The following is an 18,110-nucleotide window of genomic DNA, read 5'->3' as shown; positions in this document are numbered from 1 at the left end:
GTTTCCTGAAGGACAAACAACAGCTGTAGTTTAGAACCTAGAGGCTTCAAACTACTAGTCAACAGTTTCTATTGCCATCAAAAAGGCAAAAAGAAAGAAATGTTTTTCCACATCTGAAATTTGCTATTTAAGAGTTTTTAATTAAGATAGGGTCTTGGGGGGAGTGGGGAGAATTAGTTTTTGTTGTTTTTGTTTTTAATAATGTGACTCTTGGGCCCTAAACTGGAAGTTATTAATGAAATATATTTTGGAAAGGAGACATTTAGCATTACTTCAGGCTTTCTTAATGTCAGCTCTTTGAACAGCTTCTCAAATAGTTCTTGACAGAGATCACCATCTGAGAAGTGGGAGGACAGGAAGAAGCCCCCTTATTTCTTATGCCTGAACATACATGCTGATCGGGAAAATTTGAAGGCATATTTTCACAGATTACCATACTGCTGAGAAAAATGTGACATTTCTTTCATTGCAGCATCAAGAGAACAAAATCATACCTAATGAAACCATCTCTGACAATAGCTATATTTGAAGCAAGATTTTTCTGAATACTTGGAAAGAACAGAGAATCATTTATTTGAATTGTTCCTTTATCAAAAACCTGATATCCCAAACTACAGTTTCTCTTTTTAAAAGATAAAGATAAAATGAAATAGTGTTGTTAAGACATCAGAGTTCCACTTTTCATATTTTGCATTAGTGTTTTATTTTGTTTTTGAACTTAAATATGAAACAAGCTTCTAAATTTTGGAGAAAGTCTCTTGTTAACTTGGAATTATGGTATGTGAGCTAATATCTACTTTAAACCTTGAGGAAATCTGATCATATGGTGAGAATTTCCCCCATTCAGTAATTGATCCCATTTTAGGATACAAATAGAAACTGTACAATTATTACTTTTCTCAGATGTGAGTACAGACTATTTTCTTTTTCACACCTCACAGAGCATTTTGGATAGAGACAAAACCAAGTTAATACTGCTCCCAATCCCCCTTCCCTCTTTTCTGACTCTGAAGTGAGTTGTGATAAAGCAAGTGAAATAAGAAATTCTATGAAATAAGAAAAGGATGATAAAGGTGATAAACAAAAGCATTTCCAACCCTGTCATTTCTTTCAAAGTACCTAGATTTTTATGTATATCTGTGTGTACATAGAGAGAAAGGTTAGGCTTTGTAAATGAAGTAGTAGCTTTTCCTCTCTAGGATGTTTGAAATGGGATTAAATGAAAAATTGAAGGTGAAATCTTGTTTACTTGCATCTAAAGAAAACAAAGGAATTCTAGAGAGCCTCTGGCTATAGCTTCTATTTCTTCTTTTCCATAGATGTTTTATAATCAAATAGTTTTTCTTCATGAGACATGATTGTTTCATAGAGAGGGCCTAAACAAAACATTAGTTACACTGAAATATTAATTTTAGAGAATTTGTGGGAACACTATTAGTAGGGAAATGATTTCTGTGGACTATCCACAGAATATTACATGGAATATTGTCACAGAAACTTTTTTGCAGTGAAATTTTACCCAAAGTTAGCTATAATGTAGACATGTTATTTTTTAAAATTAGCATTTCTGTTCATTGAGAAATCTTTAATATATCATCATTTTAAACACATTTTTGTATGTGTCTCTGCTTGGGAGGGGAGTTCATATATTAATGCTTTTTTTGTTTTTAACATAGAAATCAAGCCAGCAAAAATACTGCTTTGCAGGCACATCACAGATCTAACAGTAAGGATATACAGAACCTGAGTGTTGGACTTCCACGGAATGAAGATGTTCTTCCAGCAAGTGAAAGCTTCCTCAATGGAAACCTTTCTGGAGCTTCTCATAGTCCCATGCACACCAAACCCTATCAAACAAGTAACCCACCTGGATCCGCAAACAAAGATCTCACCAATAACAACATTCCACATCTTCTTAGCCCCAAAGAATCAAAAGCAAAACCAGAATTTGATTTCAGTATTGACCAAAAGACTTCTGAGGGCCCAGGCACAAAATATCTTAAGTCAAACAGTAGGTCTCAGCAGAACCGCCACTCATTTATGGAAAGTTCCCAAAGCAAAACTGGAACATTACAACCTGGTGAAAAGCATGGACGACATAGCTACATAGATACTATTCCCCAATCCTCTAAGAGTCCTTCTTATAGGGCAAAGGCCAAAAGTCATGGGGTTCTGACTGACTCCAAATCTGTGAGTAATCTTTCTGAAGCCAGAGTTCAGATTTCTGATCCCAGTAGCAGCAGGTATTTTCCATCTAGCTGCCTAGACTTGAACTCTCCCACCAGCCCAACCCCTCCCAGGCACAGTGACAGTAGAACTTTGCTTAGTCCTTCTGGGAGAACTAACCGAAGTGAGGGCACCTTGGACTCAAGGCGAACAACAGCAAGACATTCCAAAACAATGGAAGAGTTGAAACTACCCGACCACATGGATGGAAGCCATTCACACTCACTCTCTGCACCCCATGAATCTTTTTCCTATGGTCTAGGGTATACCAGCCCTTTCTCTTCCCAGCAACGGCCTCATAGGCATTCCATGTACGTGACTCGGGACAAAGTGAGAGCGAAAGGCTCAGATGGAGGCTTGAACATAGGGCAAGGGATGGCAGTCAGAGCCAACAGCCTTCAACTCTTATCACCACAGGTACAACTTAGACTATTCACCAGATCTGTTGGCACATCACGGGAAGATGGTGCAGAGGATTTGAATAGGGTCAGTCTGAAATTTTGCCTGTTGTAGGATATCTTAAGGATACACTATAGGGGTAGTTTCTAAACACTTAAAAGAGAAAAAAGTGAATCAACAATATCTGTTAAAAATAATAATAAAAATAAAACAATAATAATGCTGAATCCTTGAGTCATTGATAATTGGGCAATAGGGAAGATTTACTAGTTTTCTAAAATTCTGATTCCTTTGTTAAATTTTACATTACAGCACATTTTTCTGATAGAATTTCATTTTGAATTAGTGATAAAATCCATAGAGTTTTTCTCCTAGTTTTTCACTTTGAGGGTGAATTCACAGGCATCTTCTTTCATCTCACCAGCCCATATGCTCTAAATACCTTTCACATTGACTGCTTTCCTAACTTAATTTCCTAACTTAAGCCAAAAGTTTTTAAATGGCTGCAGATAACTTTTATATTCCAAGTTTTTGCATGAATTTTTGATGTCTCTTAAACAATAAAAAGATTTTAAATAAATCTATTTTTTGGAGACATTTTAATGATTAAGAGTCCAGATGTGATTTCTCCTAATTTAAAATTAATAATACCTTTGAAGGTACAACAGTGTGCTTTGAAATACCATTTTTATAACATTACACATTCACCTGGATCAAGGAGAAATGGGGTGAGATTTTTCTTTTGATGGAAAATGTTTTAAAGGGAAATCATTTAATCACCACTCTTTTAGAAATCTATTTTATGCTAAATATATTTGGTCAGGATAGTAGCAATAAAAATGGCTCCCATTTATATAGCCTTTGGAATTTACGAAGCATTGTCCTCACAACCTTGTGAGGTATACAGTACCAGCATTACTATCATCAGCATTTTACGGATGAGGAAACTGAAGTTCATGGATTACCTAACATCGCTGCTATGACACAAGTAGGAAGAGACACAACCAGCACCCAACTCTAGCTCTCAAGACTTCTCTAAAGCATAACATACCATAATAGATTAAAAATGTAAATGAAATCTATGACCATCCTGTATATACAGAGAATAATGAGATAAAAGGTTATCTGAAGAATAAGATTATCAGTCAATGAGTATTTACCACGTTGTTTCTACATGTTAGCTTAGTGTAGATGCTATAGGAGGAAACTGAAAACATATGTTCTATGCCCTTAGTTTGCTTTCTAGTTGCAGAGACCAAAAAATGACACATAAAACATAGAATCATAAGAGATATTAGTGAGAGTTGGAGCACTTGGAGAACTTTTTCATGAAGGAGAGGAATCTGAGCTTAGTCTTAAAGAATGGTAAGAATTAGACAGATGAATGAGAAGGAGATTTCAAAGCAAATACAAAAAGGCAAAAATGTTCAGATGGCAATGAAACAGTGATTTGTTGAATCAAACTGCTATTTAAGAAGATAATACAAAATTGATTTGAATAAGAAAATAGGGGGTGTGGATCAGATTGTAGAGGATCAAGTGGGAGACTTTGGACTTGATGCTTCAGGTTCCGTCCCTAAAGGAAGTAAAGGCAATTAAAGAAGCAATCTAGAAAGTTATTTGGCAGTAATATAATTGGTAAGATAGGTAAATTGAAAAGGTAGAGATTTAGTAACAGACCAAGTAGGGAATTTTCAACAGTTAAAGCAGGTGGTCAGGTTAGACAAGGCAAAAACAAAGACAATGAGAATAGAACACAAATCAGAGAAATCCTTCCAGGGAAGAAAAAAGTGGTGAAAGATTAAATAAGGGAAATTAGAAGAATCAAAAATTTCTCCAAGGTTTTTACTTGATGAATTAAAAGGAAGATAATATTGCTGAAAGAAATAAGCCAGCTGAAAGAAAGCTTGGTATCATAAAATCAGAGAACTGTATATCTAGTAAGGCATTCAAGATCATCTAGTGCCACTCTGATTTAGTAGCATAATTGAAGTTCAGAATTTTAGTGACTTTGACCCCCTCGGTAGTTAGTGGGATGCTAGAGGTAGTGTCAAGGTGTCTTGATTCCTAGCATAGTGCTCATTTTACTAGACTCTGTTGTAAACTTGTAGGATTTGAGGTGACCATGAACCATCCAAATGGAGAATACTCTGAAACATTGAAAATAAAGAACCAAACCACAGATGAGAGAGGATAGGTTTGATAGTTACATATCTTTCTGAGGAATGAAGGGAGAGAAAAGAATGGGCAATAGAGCCTTGGAATATCATTTTATCTTAGAATTTAAAACAATTGGTAAGTTAGAACAAAGGTATACAAACTTTTCTTATGTGCTGGATCCCTCTTGACAGTCTGGTGAAGCTTTTGAGCTTCTTATTTGAGAATAATGGTTTCATATGTACAAACTAAATTACAGAGGATTGCAAAGGAAATCAACCATATTTAAATACAGCCACCAAACTGTTTAAAAAATAACAAAAACAAGTTGATGGACCCCGGGTTAAGAACCTTTGAATTACAGAGCACCAAAAATAAATGATTAGCATTTAAACACAAACAATTAGGAAATAAGAGCAAACCATACTAAACAAGGTTGAAAATGACTGACAGCCTATGAATACTGGCAGAAGAAAGATTAGTAGACCTTCTGGATAACGAGTTGAACAGACGTCAACAATTCTGTACTCAGCACAGGTCAGACTGCTTTACAAGCTGTCCGCTTGTGAACCAAACAGCTTAAAAGGGACAATATAGGAACTGGAAGATGGTGTTCAATTAAGAGGTAAAATAAAAATGACAGTAACTTGGAAAATAACTAAAGCTATCATGGTCAAAAATAAGAAATATGGTGACAGCTACTAAAGCCCTATTTAGATAATTTATCATAGTGTAGAGGTGACCCAGAATTTTCAGAGATTTATGCCAGTAATTTCTAATAGACAATACCAAATAGTATTGGCACAGTGATTTTTATATGTTTCTGGAAGAACATCATTTAGTTCAAAGAGGTTGATTGCCAGGTTGACCTCAAGGTGCTTAATATTTACATTCTTTTATTTTTGTTTAGTCATTTCAGTACTGTCAGACACTCTGTGACTCCATTTGGGGTTTTCTTGGCAGAGATACTGGAGTAGTTTTCCATTTCCTTCCCCAGCTTATCTTACAGATGAGGAAACTGAGGTGAACAGGGTTAAGTGATTGCCTAGGGTCACTTGACTACTACGGATTTGAAGCTTTATTTGAATTCATGTCTTCCAGATTCCAGTCCAGCTCGCTTTTCATTGCACCACTTACTATTCATTCTTGTACTTCCCAAATCAGAGAGGGGGTTGCCGTCTGTCTCAACTAAGGGAGTACCCACAATAATAAAATCCTAGGTTTTTGAAATATGGTGACAATATAAAAAGAAGATAAAATTGATTTTAAGCTATTACATGAAGAATTTGGACTAGACATACATAATAAATTGTTGACATTAAGGATTGTTTAAGCTGACATGATTTGCTGAGGTATGTTTTGAAATCTCCTTCCCTAAGGATCTTTATAAATGGGCTAGGTATGTCTGGAATAGTTTAAATGTGATACAGCCAGAAGGTGGGAGGATGGGCATACTTAACAAACCTAGTCAATTAAGTTTAAGGTTAAAGACATAAATACTTAGATATTTTTAAGAAAATAGTTCTAATTTCAAACCTCAGATAATACTTATAGTAAACTATAAGTAAATACCAAGGAAAATCATTCATCAGTATATACTTTTTAATTCCTTTAAGTAATTATTAACTTTTTCTTAGTCTTTTTTTCTCTGAGTAGAGCTGATACTTCCCCCCTCCTCCCCTTGCTTACGATGATGCCTGACAGTTTGGTGTTTCCACTACTTAAAGGTGTTTGAGGAGAATTTGGAAGAAGCCAGAAAAGAGAATTAAAGTGAATAATGAGTAATGAAATGTGTTAAACAATTGATAATGTCCCAAAGAAAATTAAAAGATATTTAAGTGTTAGACAACATTAGTTATAAAATGTTCAAGACTAAAGCTATTGAGTATGTATACCTTCTTGGTTTTGTAAACAACATTTGCCATCTTCTGAATCTGTCACCAACTTCTCTCTTACCAGTCTCCAACTGCTTTTCTCACGAAAAATAATCATAGACTTTTCAAGTTCTTATTTGAGAATTCAATCAAAAAGTACCAGAGATTTCACCTATAAAAACTATTTTCTCAAGTATATTTAGAATTTCAAGAACTATTTATCCATTATATCATAGAGAGATTTTAAAGTTACAAAAAACTTTAGTTTAGATAATCATTTGAATTGTTGATGGATTAATTTCTTCCCTGCCAACCCTAACTTAATAAGATAATTTTTTTTTTTTATTTTGTAATTTGGTTTCTTTTTTCTTTCTTTCTTTTTTTGTTGTTTTCATGAAATGTTATAAGAATTTATTTCATAAAGTTTACCCATGGATTAGTCATCAAATACCATTTTTATTTATTTTTCAGATATATAAAATGTTGATTAAACTAAGAGTATCTTAATTTCAGATGATTTTAGTTGCTAGGTGTATCAGTATTATAAATGTTCCATATTTACATTTTTGTTTATCTTTGCTTCCAGCCAGGAGAACAGATCCCCACAGAACTAAGTGTATCACGGTCTTCAGCTAAAGAAACCTCTCGAGAGGGTACATCTTCATTTCATTCACGACAAAAATCTGAGGTCTGAATTATTTAATAATTAATATATTTTAAAACATATATTCAGAAATACTGGCCTTTCCTCTCTCAAAGTAAGTCATTTTTGTCTTAGAATATGTAATTCTGTTTGTTTGTTTTTAAGAGATCAACATAAAAAAAAATTAAACATAATAACAGAAATCCTACCTAAAACAAGATTTCTGAACCTTTTTGGTCATGGACCTCTATGCCTTTGGGTCCCTTCTCAGAAATGTTTATTGCCTGAATTCATAATTGTAGGAAGTCCCAAATTTCATCTAGATATTAAAATAAAGATAAAATAACTTTTTTACAACCCAAGTTAATGGAGTCTCTAAAAATCTCTTTACAGACTTCAGGTTAAGACTCCCTGAGCTAAAACAAACTTAAATCTCTTTGATTAATTTTTAAAAGATTCTTCCTTCCCTTAGGGTGGAGCCTATCATGACCCCCATTCAGATGATGGAGGAGCTACAAAAGAAAATAGACACCTATATAATGATCCTGTTCCAAGAAGAGTTGGTAGCTTTTACAGAGGTAATTTTACAAGAGATACATTTGTAAAAGTTCAGGATATACTTTGAAATTTAATATATGTCAGAATGAACTTACTTTAGAATTGTTCAAGGTTTGAAAGTTAATGGAGTAAAGGCTGTCTAGTTTAGTTATTCCATTACATACTCTAATTTAGTGTAAGACTACCCTTCCTAGACAAACCAAGATGAAGTATGAGTGTAATAGGTTGAGACATCTCATTGTGGCTCTATCTTTTCCTACTTACTAGGGATCTCAGAGTCCCTTATACTTAACCTCATTTCATCCTTATCAATAACAGTTCATGATTGTAAAGCATTTTAGAATTTGTAAAGCTGCACACATCATTTCATTTGTTCTTCATAATGTGTGAGGTAAGTAATACAAGTATGACCATCCCTATGTTAAAGTTGAGGATTTTGAAGCACAGAGTACATAGTGACCTGTATAGTGTCAGATAGCTAGAAAGTACTTAGTAAGAACTAGGACTTGGAATGGATCAGGTTTGAGGCAAGGAGGTTAATTGGTTGACTATTATAGTAGTTCAAGTGTTGGGTAATGACGGTCTCAATTATAGTAGGGGTTCTGTGAGTGGACAAAAGGAGAAATATGTGCGTGATATTGGAGAAACAGAGAAGGTAAGATTTGTCAAATGATACATGGGATGAATGAGAGTGAGGAATCAAGGATGGTGCTAAGGTTGCAAGTCTGGAGAATAAAAGTAGTACCATTGATAGAAATACAGAAGTTTAGGAAAGTGGATGATTTGTCAGAAGAGATAATAAGTTTAATTGTGGACATATTGAGTTTGAGATGCCTAAGTTGAAATATCCAATAGGGAGCTGATGAGATAGATGATGATCTCAAGAGGAGTGATTTTAAGGGGGCATAGAACAACACTTGTGTTGTGTAAGCTACCAAAGCATAGTCCTCCTTGAAGACTTTTGAGACATCATGGTGTCACTCAGCACATTATCTGCATGGAGATGATAATTGATGAGATCATCAAGGAAGAGAGAAAAGACAAAAAAGGAAAGAAAGAGAGAGAAGAAAGCCAAACACAGAGCCTTGTGGAAAACCTAAAGAGAGCAGTCACGCGTGATGAACCAGGAAAATAAGGAAAGGGCAAATGCATTGGGATGAGAACTAAGAGTGCTGCAAAATCTTAGAAAAGAAGAGAGTGATTAGCTGTTTCCAATGCTGAAGTTTAAGAATTTGTAAAAAATCATTATTATAGTTGTTATTTAAAAATTATAATGTGCATTATGAAATATAAAAAAAATACAAAATTTAAGGGGTCAAAACAGATAGTCATAAGACATGTCTATACAAGTCATAGACTCCTAGAGTTAGGGATTTAGAATTAGAAGGGATCTTAGCAGCCATAGAATCCAGTCTTTTTATATTAAAGAAAAGAAAATTGAGGCATAGAAATATTAAATTTTGTACTCAGAATCAAATAGCTAATAAGTGTCTGAGATAGGTTTTACACTAAGGTCTTTCTGCCTTCAATTCCAATGCTTATCAATGTTGTTTTCCTCAGTTTGTTTTTGCCACATGATTTTGTTCTCTCAATGTGATGTACAAGTACTGCTTTTCTAAAAGTCATAAGGTTGTACCTTGATGTTAAAAGTTAATTTTAAGGGATTAGCTGGAACATTGGATTAATGTCTTTGGCCTCTGGAAATTTGGATTTAAAACTTGTCTTTGTTTACAAGTAAATTGTCAGATTTATGTATCTCAGCATTTGAAAGAAAAAGCACTGCATATGTTGGAGTCTAGAAATAGAGAAAGATTTTATACTATTAATTAAACTGAGCAAGTTGACTCAGTATATGCTATATTCTCCCTCTTCCTCCCTTTCCTTTTCCATTGATGCAGCAAGATTCATTGGAACAATATATAGAAAAGGTCCATGGCTGGAGAATCATTTACTATTTATGTCCCTTCAGGGAAAATCCTTCACTTCCCTGCACCTCCACTGTAAAATGAAGAGACTAACTGATCCAGGTCCAAACCTATGATGCTACAATTATCAGTCATCAAAGGGCAGAATTAAATCATAGCTTTGTCAAAGGTTCTTGTGAAGGGACCTCAAAGATCACTAGTCTTAATCCTGACCAAATGGATGAATCTTCTCCATGACAACCTTCTAACAGAGAGCTTCTTGCTTCAGGAGGGCCTCTGTTCCATTTTTGGATAACTTCATTTATTTGAAATTCTTCCTTATATTGAACCTTAACTTCCTTATTTCTGTGCATATAGAACAAATATTTCTTTTCCATATAATAGCCTTTCAGATAATTAAAAACATCTGTGATGTCTCCCAATCCCACTTTATCTAGATTAAGCATTTTTATTTCTACCACCAACTCTTCATATGATATGGGTTTTTGAATCCCCTCATTAACCTGGTTGCCCTCCTCTACAGTATAGAAAGATCTTATTTATCTTTATTTGTCTGTGTTTTTTTCTCTGTTTGCTGTGAAATTAACCATATGTTTCTTCTTAATGTTAAATTTAGAAGTTGACAGAAGAAATTGATGGGGGGATGAGACAACTGGAGGCAGGGCATTGCCTCACCATTTTGACAACTTTGTTTTAGGTGTCTTTTGTTCTGTGATGGAAAACCTTGGGAAAGTCATCTTCCATTGGGGAGACAATTTTTATTTTCTTATATAGAATGTGCTATATTTTGTATGGAAAACTAGATAGTGCAGTACATATGTTCATATTGAGACCACCTTTGATATTTGAACAGATGGATCCAATGATTTTTTTTTCCAAAAAACTACTTCAAAAAAATATAAAAATCTGAAATTGACATTTATATATTTTTAATATCCTACATTTTTTAAATTGAACAAGTCAGCTCAATTAAACTGAGTTAAATCAACTTTTTACCATAAGTATATAATGCTACATTGAGTATAACCACATTACAAAAAATGAAAAAAAATGGAAAAAACGAAAATGGTTAAGTTATCCTGCTCAAATCATAGGTATGTCAAATGCCCAGTATGTATGGGGACAAGGTTTGCATTTTTTTCCCCTTTTTTGATGAAAGATAAGGGGGATTGAAGCATAATGACATAGCAAATCAGCTTTGACAAAAAGAGCTTTCTTAGTAACTGTGGACATTTTTTTATTTAGTTCCATCTCCACGTCCGGATAATTCATTTCATGAAAATAATGTACCATCCAGAGTCGCTTCTCTGCCATCAGAGAGCAGCTCTGGGGCAAACCACTCAAAAAGACAAACAACATTTGATCCATGGTAAGTATTCCATTTTACTTTTGGTTTATCTTAAAACAGAGATTAGAAAACTCTTATGTAAAGAGGTGCTGGCAAACCCTAGAGAAACTCTTCAGATGAGTTTTTTTTTCTTGCTGTGATAAATCTCCTTTTTGTAGTGAGTTACTTGATAATGAAATGTGATTTATTGATGTGATTATTATTATCTCTTGATAGAGGAAAAGTTTGGCACTTAAAAATTATATGAAATACTGTATCTTCTTGGAAGATATTTTCCCCATATGTTCTTCTGACAGACTAGAGATACATGATGATATTGCTGACTCCCTCTGGCTTCCATGAACAAAATCTGTATCTCCCAGGGCAATTCCCTGGGAATTTAAAAAAAAAAAAATTGTTTATTGCTAAGGCTAATTGCCAGTGACCTGGGGTCAAAATAATGTTAACAAGTTTTCTTTCTTTTGTCTCTTCATCTCATCATCAGTTGTCTTGATCGCTATCTGACCACTGGACTTAGATTGCTGTGGAGAGGAAAGGGAAGCAAGTGATCTTGTCCAGCCCTCCCTCACTTAAATCCAACTCACTTGCATGTCATGGCATCACCTTTCTGATGTCTTGGTCCTCTTCAAGAATGAAGCAGAAACAACAGCAACATCCCTGTCATTTGTAGTAAAAATGAGAAATTCCCTGCATGCTTTATAAGCCAAACTAAACTTGACAAGCATTCCAACTCTACATTCTATTCTTCTCTCAAACCTCTTGCCCTTCAACCTCTCATTCATCACTCTGCAAACTTTTACCCTGATTTCTTTCCCAATCTGGCTCTTTTGTTTCTATCAAAGAGCTAGAGCAAGAATCTAACTTGAAATCATGCTGATTGGGATCACGACATAATTGTGTTTTCTGATCCAAATTGGATCTCATTGCTGCAAGGTAATAAAGTTCCACTCTTTTATAATAGATTCTCCTTCCTTTCTACTCTCCACAGCGACTGCTATAAGTCTTCTCACCTCTTCTCAAGCAGCACTTCCACCTGACTGTTTCTCATATTTCACTAAAAAATAATTAAGGCATTTTCTTTTATGTCTCCTCCTTTACTGTTCTTTCTGACAAGCATGAAGCCCTTCTTTTTTCCAAACCACTAATCTCACTATATATTCTTATTCCCAACCCCTCCAGCTTTTGTCCAATGGATTCCCCTCCCCCCATCATCTTCATTCTTTAATCTTAAATCTCTCCCTAGCTAATGGATCTGTTTCTGCTGCCTGCAAACACATTTGTCTTCATTCTTAAAATACACTCACTTGATTTGACCATCCCCATTGCTATCAAACAATATAATATCTTTCCTACCTTTCACCACAAAGCTGTCTATACTAAGTGCTTCCATTTCTTCTATACTTACTCTCTTCTTAACACTAAATCTAGCTTAGAACCTTATCAATCAATTGAACCTCTCGAATGTTACCAATGATTTTATAATTGCCAAATACTGAGAAAAGCAAACATTGTTTTACATTTGATTTACTGTAATTGATTTTTGTCCTGTAATTACCTGTCATAATTCTTTGTTTTTGAATTTAATTCAGAAATTCTATTGGCCTACAATGAATTAACTTTGGAAACCCAATTCTTCTGATAATCACTGTTCTGTTCTTGCCTCAAAAGACATCTACTGTTCTTGAGAGATATGGATGGATACTAGGAAGTCTGGTCTAGTGTCTTTACACCACTTCAAGCATGTCTAGTCCACTATCTCTGACTTTGCAAGTGAATTTAAACAATGCATTTTTCTTAGTCATGGGAGAAATGAAGGGGGGATTGCTGTTAGCCCTTTATTCCCAGTTTCCAACTTATCATATTATCTGCTGCCTTCAATTCTGTAACCAATTATGGCATCTGTACCCCCATGATAATATCAATCCTGTTCCTAAACTGTAAAATTTCCTTACTTATCTTGTTTGGTTCTTTTGTTCTATACTTATAAAAAGGACTTGCATCTTTATCTAGGAGTCTTTGGTTTAGAAACTGATGCAGCCATTGGCCTATTCTATTGGTAGGTTTGCTCCTTTACTAGTAAACTGTCATCTTGCTAAGAGAAACTTGAGTTAGTCTGCTTTAATTGAATTTTTATTTGGCAGTTGTCTTTACTCAATCCTTATTTCATAACATAGTTCTGTCCTAGTACTTGTCCAGTCACTCTAAGTTCCTGTTACCTACAACAAGTGTTGTTCAGTTGTCATCTTTATTAAGTTCATTTCTTTTTGTAAAACAGTTTATTTTCAATTCATGGAACAAAATATGTATCATAACAGTACAATAAACAGGTGATTGCACATAAAACTGCATATCTACCATGTAAACTTTCTGTTCCCTTCACATATATACCAAAGTTAAAATGCAAATTTCTTTTTTTTGCTTTTTTTCCCCTTCCCCAAAATTCCACCCTCCCTGTGCCTTAGAGATGGCTACCAGTAGATAACAAATAGGCACATATATATAAAATTATTCTATACATATTTTATTTATCATTTCTTTCTCTGGATGCATATAGTATCTTTCTTCATATGTCCTTTTATTTTTAATTTGACTATTCATAAGTCAAAATGACTTAGTTATTCAAAATTGTTCTTAAGACAATATTGCTTACTCCCTTGGTTTTGCTCACTTTGTTTTTCACTTCCATGCCTTTCCAAGATCATTGAACTCATCATTTCATGTAGCACAGTAGTAGTCTGTATATCACAGCTTGTTATATCTGGAAGATAATAATTTTTAGAGCTATTTATCATAATTCCTAACTTCCTATTTGGATATTTCAAACTGGATATCTGTTGTAGCCTAACTTAGCTGAAGTGATCTTAACCATAAATTAAGATATTTACAACTGAACTAATTTTCTTCCATTCAGAAAACCTGTTATCACAAACACTTCTCTATCACTGTTCTGGTCATCTAGTTTACAACCATAGTGTCATCCTCACTTCCTCAATCTCTTTGCCTAGATGGCATATGAGAGTTTGTTTTAAACTTTACAGTATATGTGAAGAGTATGTTTAATGCAATAAAAAGTCAAAGAAATGATTTTTAGATATCAATGAGCTCGGTTTTCAGAAAGTCAGTTTTTATTAAGATATAGCTATAAAGACAATGAAAATCATTGAGATTGCAAGCTAGACTTTGTAAAACCATGTGAAAGAATCATTTATCTAGTACTCGAGCAGTGTGCAGAGGAATGAGAGGGATGAGCTAGTGCTTATCTGTAAAATAACACTAGGGGACTAAGGTCCCTTCTTGTTTAGATTCTATGGTTTTATGTTTGATCATTGTGTAACTAGTTATAGTATTTTTTTAAACAAAAAAATTTAATTAAAGTTTTTTTGGTTTTTAAAAGATATGCACGTATAATTTTTCTTTTTTTTTTTCCTGAGGCAATTGGGGTTAAGTGACTTGCCCAGAGTCACACAGCTAGGAAGTGTTAAGTGTCTGAGTCCAGATTTGCACTCAGGTCCTCCTGACTTCAGGGCTAGTGCTCTATCCACTGTGCCACCTAGCTGCCGCATGGATAATTTTTCAACATTAATCCTTGCAAAACCTCATGTTCCAATTCCCCTCCTTTCTCCCATCCCCTCCCTTAGATAAAAGCTTCAGATCTTTAAGATTTTGTGGTAACCAATACTTCTTCTACTAAGTTCACTACCCTCTATGTGTTTAAGTAAATGGTTTTCATGAGTTGCTATGACTAAGATGTTTATTGCCTTTCACAAAGTAAGTCATGAATTTCTCAAGGTTGGTCCTTTGATAACATATGCTCCATATTTAGGGACTTGAAGCCTTTCTAGTTTGGTCAAATTGTTTAGAGTTGGGTGGGAGTAACCACCATGCTATGAAGAGGCATTGGAGTAGGGTTGTAGTAGAGGAATTATAGAAAAGTGTTGTGAGTTCAAATGTGGGGTTCTTGTTCTTCTATAAAATATTATAAAAGTTCTCTCTGGGTGCCTTCCCTGGAATCAGGATTTTGTCGGTCCCTGTTCGGCCTATCTCTCTGCTTGGTTCCAAGAGCTCTCTCCAAATGTCTTTAAATCCAAAGGTCTGGTCCTTCAGCCTCTGCCTCTGCTGTCTTCAGCCTCCAGCCAGCTCCAGTCTTCATGTCATTCCGGTGAAATCTCGACTTGTAGCGTCTTACTCTCTAGAACTCTCCGACTGGCCCATTGGCCTATTTATGCTCCTTCCAGAGAGAGGGATTATGGGTAGTTCTACTTAGTACCTTGTTTCAGGTTCTGCCCAAAACATCTTTTTGTAAGATTAGATCAACTCTAACTACTTAGCAGTTAGTAAGGATTCCAACAGAAAAGCTTTGTAAAAATGTTTGTGAAAGACTCACTGAGGCAGATGGGAGAAGGACAGAAGGGGAAGTGGAGGTGGAAGTGTCAGGGTACAAATAGTGTTAATAATGCCATCTGAAAATGGCATTGCCATGAGATTGCTACATAAGATTACAAAATTGTCTTATTTTCCATAAGTGAATTGGCTTTTGTAAGGCTTCCACCCGTAACTTACTGAGATTCTTATTGATTTCTTCACATAAAGTCATTAAATATATAATTTTTTTTTCCATTTTCTTGAACATGGTCTATAATTTGTTCACTATATTTTGTACATGTGTTTTTTGGGGAAAATATTTAGTTTGATAATTGTATTAAATTTTCTTTTTGATCATTTTGTTGCAGTTTTAGTAAGCACACTAGTACCTCATTTATCTAGAAATCAATTATGCAACAACCTAAACTATTCATATCATGATTATAAGCTTAGAAGTCAGATAGGCATTTGAACAGTCAAAATAAATATCACAGAAATCATGCAATTTATTCAGAGGAAGATCCTGAGACCCTTCCTTAGAATTTTTTCTTATTTTAGTAAAAAAAAAAATTCTTCTTGTTATTTGTCCTTTATTCTTGAAGAACAGTGTCATCAAGAGGAAAATGTCTTGATTTGCAAGGGAATTGGATTTAAGTGAGGCAAGACTGGGCAAAGTCATCAGTCTCACTTTCTCTTCCAGAATCATTCAGAATCTAGCAAGAAGATATAGTTCAGGAACACTGAAGAGATCTCCAGATACAAAGAGAGACTTAACTTTTTTAAGCTAAGGTCTTTCCCAAGTTTGTCTGCCTCAGGCAAAGCCCATTCAGTGATTAAAGGTTAGGTAAGAATTGTGGCAAAAGATGGACTATTTTGACTGAGTTGGGAGGGGAATCCCTTCTGTTGTGGCCAGAACAGAAACAATTGCTATTTATCCTTATTCTGAGCCATCAAAACTTAAACATTGAGCAACTAGTGAAAAATAAATGTAAATATAATTTATTCCTATTTGCCTTGTATCTCTGCTTATTTTTATTTTATATACAATTTTGACAAGCTCATTATTTGTTCTGGCCTAGAGAATGATATAAGAAGCTGAAAATTAAAGTTTAATTATTATTTCAAGGCACACTGACAGACAACAGCAACAAGAAAATCTACAATAGCTGACAACTAGCAAAAAAGAAAACAGTAAAGTTTTAAAACATAAATTTATAAATCATAAAAGGTTTGGGTCATTTTGCATAGATGCAGACAACTCTATATATCCCATATACCTCAGTAGCCCTGGAAAGGCATTCTGCATATTAACATTTGGTTAATGTTCTATACTATATTGCTACTATATTAATGTTTATAATAATAATTCTATACCCAAGGCACCAATAAAAAGTTAAATCGCTTTCAGTAAATTACATCCTTTAAAAAGGAATGGAGTTATTATGTATTCTATTTTACATAGATTTCCATGAAAAGACTAAATATGAAAGAAGTAAGCTTTAGTTTATATAGATATTTCGCTTAAGTGGTACAACTCATTGCCAGATAAATAAACCATTACTGTAATTGGCTTGCATGGACCTAGTTTGTTTTCTCTCTTGAAGAGTTGAGAATGTAATGTATTCATACTGGTTTATCATCAAGACGCCTTGCAAAATTTTATCACCAGGTTAACTTTTGTTATAGTTTTGTTAATTAAAAAAAAATTTTATCTGACATCATAGTTCAGAAGTTTTTTAATGTTTCAGTTATTAAAAGTCTAATATTTAGGAATTTGCCTTTTTGTTTTTGTGATTATTATCTCTAAAACTTTTTTCTGATCCTTGAATTGAGGAATCTTTATTTGGATTCAGAAGTTCTGTCATTGACTAGCTATTATATTAGTTCCTTATTAGCCAATCTGATGTAGTAAAAAAATTTTTTTTGCAATTTGATTAAAAAACTTTTCTTCTACTAAATTTAGTTACTAAGAATGTAAGTTTCTTGAAGGGTAGGAACAGTACTTCAGTCATATCCCTCCCCTCCCCCCTTCCCCCAATACCTAGCACAGTACACACCAGATTCTTAATAAGTTTATTAAATGAGTGAATGAATTTTCCTCCATAATAAATAGTTCACGTCTTTATTATGCTTTACTTTATTTATTGAATTTAGGTTAGTCATTTGATTATGTTTCTTCTCCCTCATTAAAGTAGTTCATGTTGTAATAGTGATGTACCTATCAAATAACATAGCTAGACAGAATGTCAACACTTTCCTCCACACACACTCTCTCACACACACCCCTTCCCTTCCCCTTCCTGTAGTGGAGTAGAAGGGGTTGTTTTTGGTCTCCTTCCTTTCTATTTAGCAAGTCTTTTTTTTTTTTTTTGCCTTCTTATGCCCCTGCTCCTAATAAAAACAAACGCTCTGTAATTTGTGGTTACTCATTTCTTTTCAGTGCTCACACATTAGCTTTGATGTCGAGCTTCTGTCAACAGTGGACTGTTCTTCAACATAAAGTTCCTTAAGCCAACTTCCCATTACTTGAAGACTTTAACTCCAAGAATCTCCTTCTTTATTTTCTTGTGTATTGTGCTTTCCTGTACTGTCCACCGCAATATAATATGTATCTATAT

General features: G+C 34.3%; 1 protein-coding gene across 6 annotated transcripts in view; it reads left to right on the top strand.

Moving 5' to 3' along the window:
• The window catches only part of CDKL5 (cyclin dependent kinase like 5), a 278,542-nt gene that overhangs the window by 225,438 nt on the left and 34,994 nt on the right, over window positions 1-18,110 (top strand). For 5 of the 6 annotated variants that reach the window (XM_051984416.1, XM_051984417.1, XM_051984414.1 and 2 more), the window contains 4 exons: window positions 1,677-2,712; window positions 7,243-7,344; window positions 7,772-7,877; window positions 11,028-11,151. In XM_051984416.1, the coding sequence (XP_051840376.1) occupies window positions 1,677-2,712; window positions 7,243-7,344; window positions 7,772-7,877; window positions 11,028-11,151 (1,368 nt within the window). The remainder of the gene's footprint in view (window positions 1-1,676; window positions 2,713-7,242; window positions 7,345-7,771; window positions 7,878-11,027; window positions 11,152-18,110) is intronic. The other variant, XM_051984419.1, reaches the window with a different exon arrangement.

The sequence above is a fragment of the Antechinus flavipes genome, chromosome 3, assembly GCF_016432865.1.
Source record: "Antechinus flavipes isolate AdamAnt ecotype Samford, QLD, Australia chromosome 3, AdamAnt_v2, whole genome shotgun sequence".
Classification (NCBI taxonomy): domain Eukaryota; kingdom Metazoa; phylum Chordata; class Mammalia; order Dasyuromorphia; family Dasyuridae; genus Antechinus; species Antechinus flavipes.
This window is presented reverse-complemented; position numbering and strand designations above follow the sequence as displayed.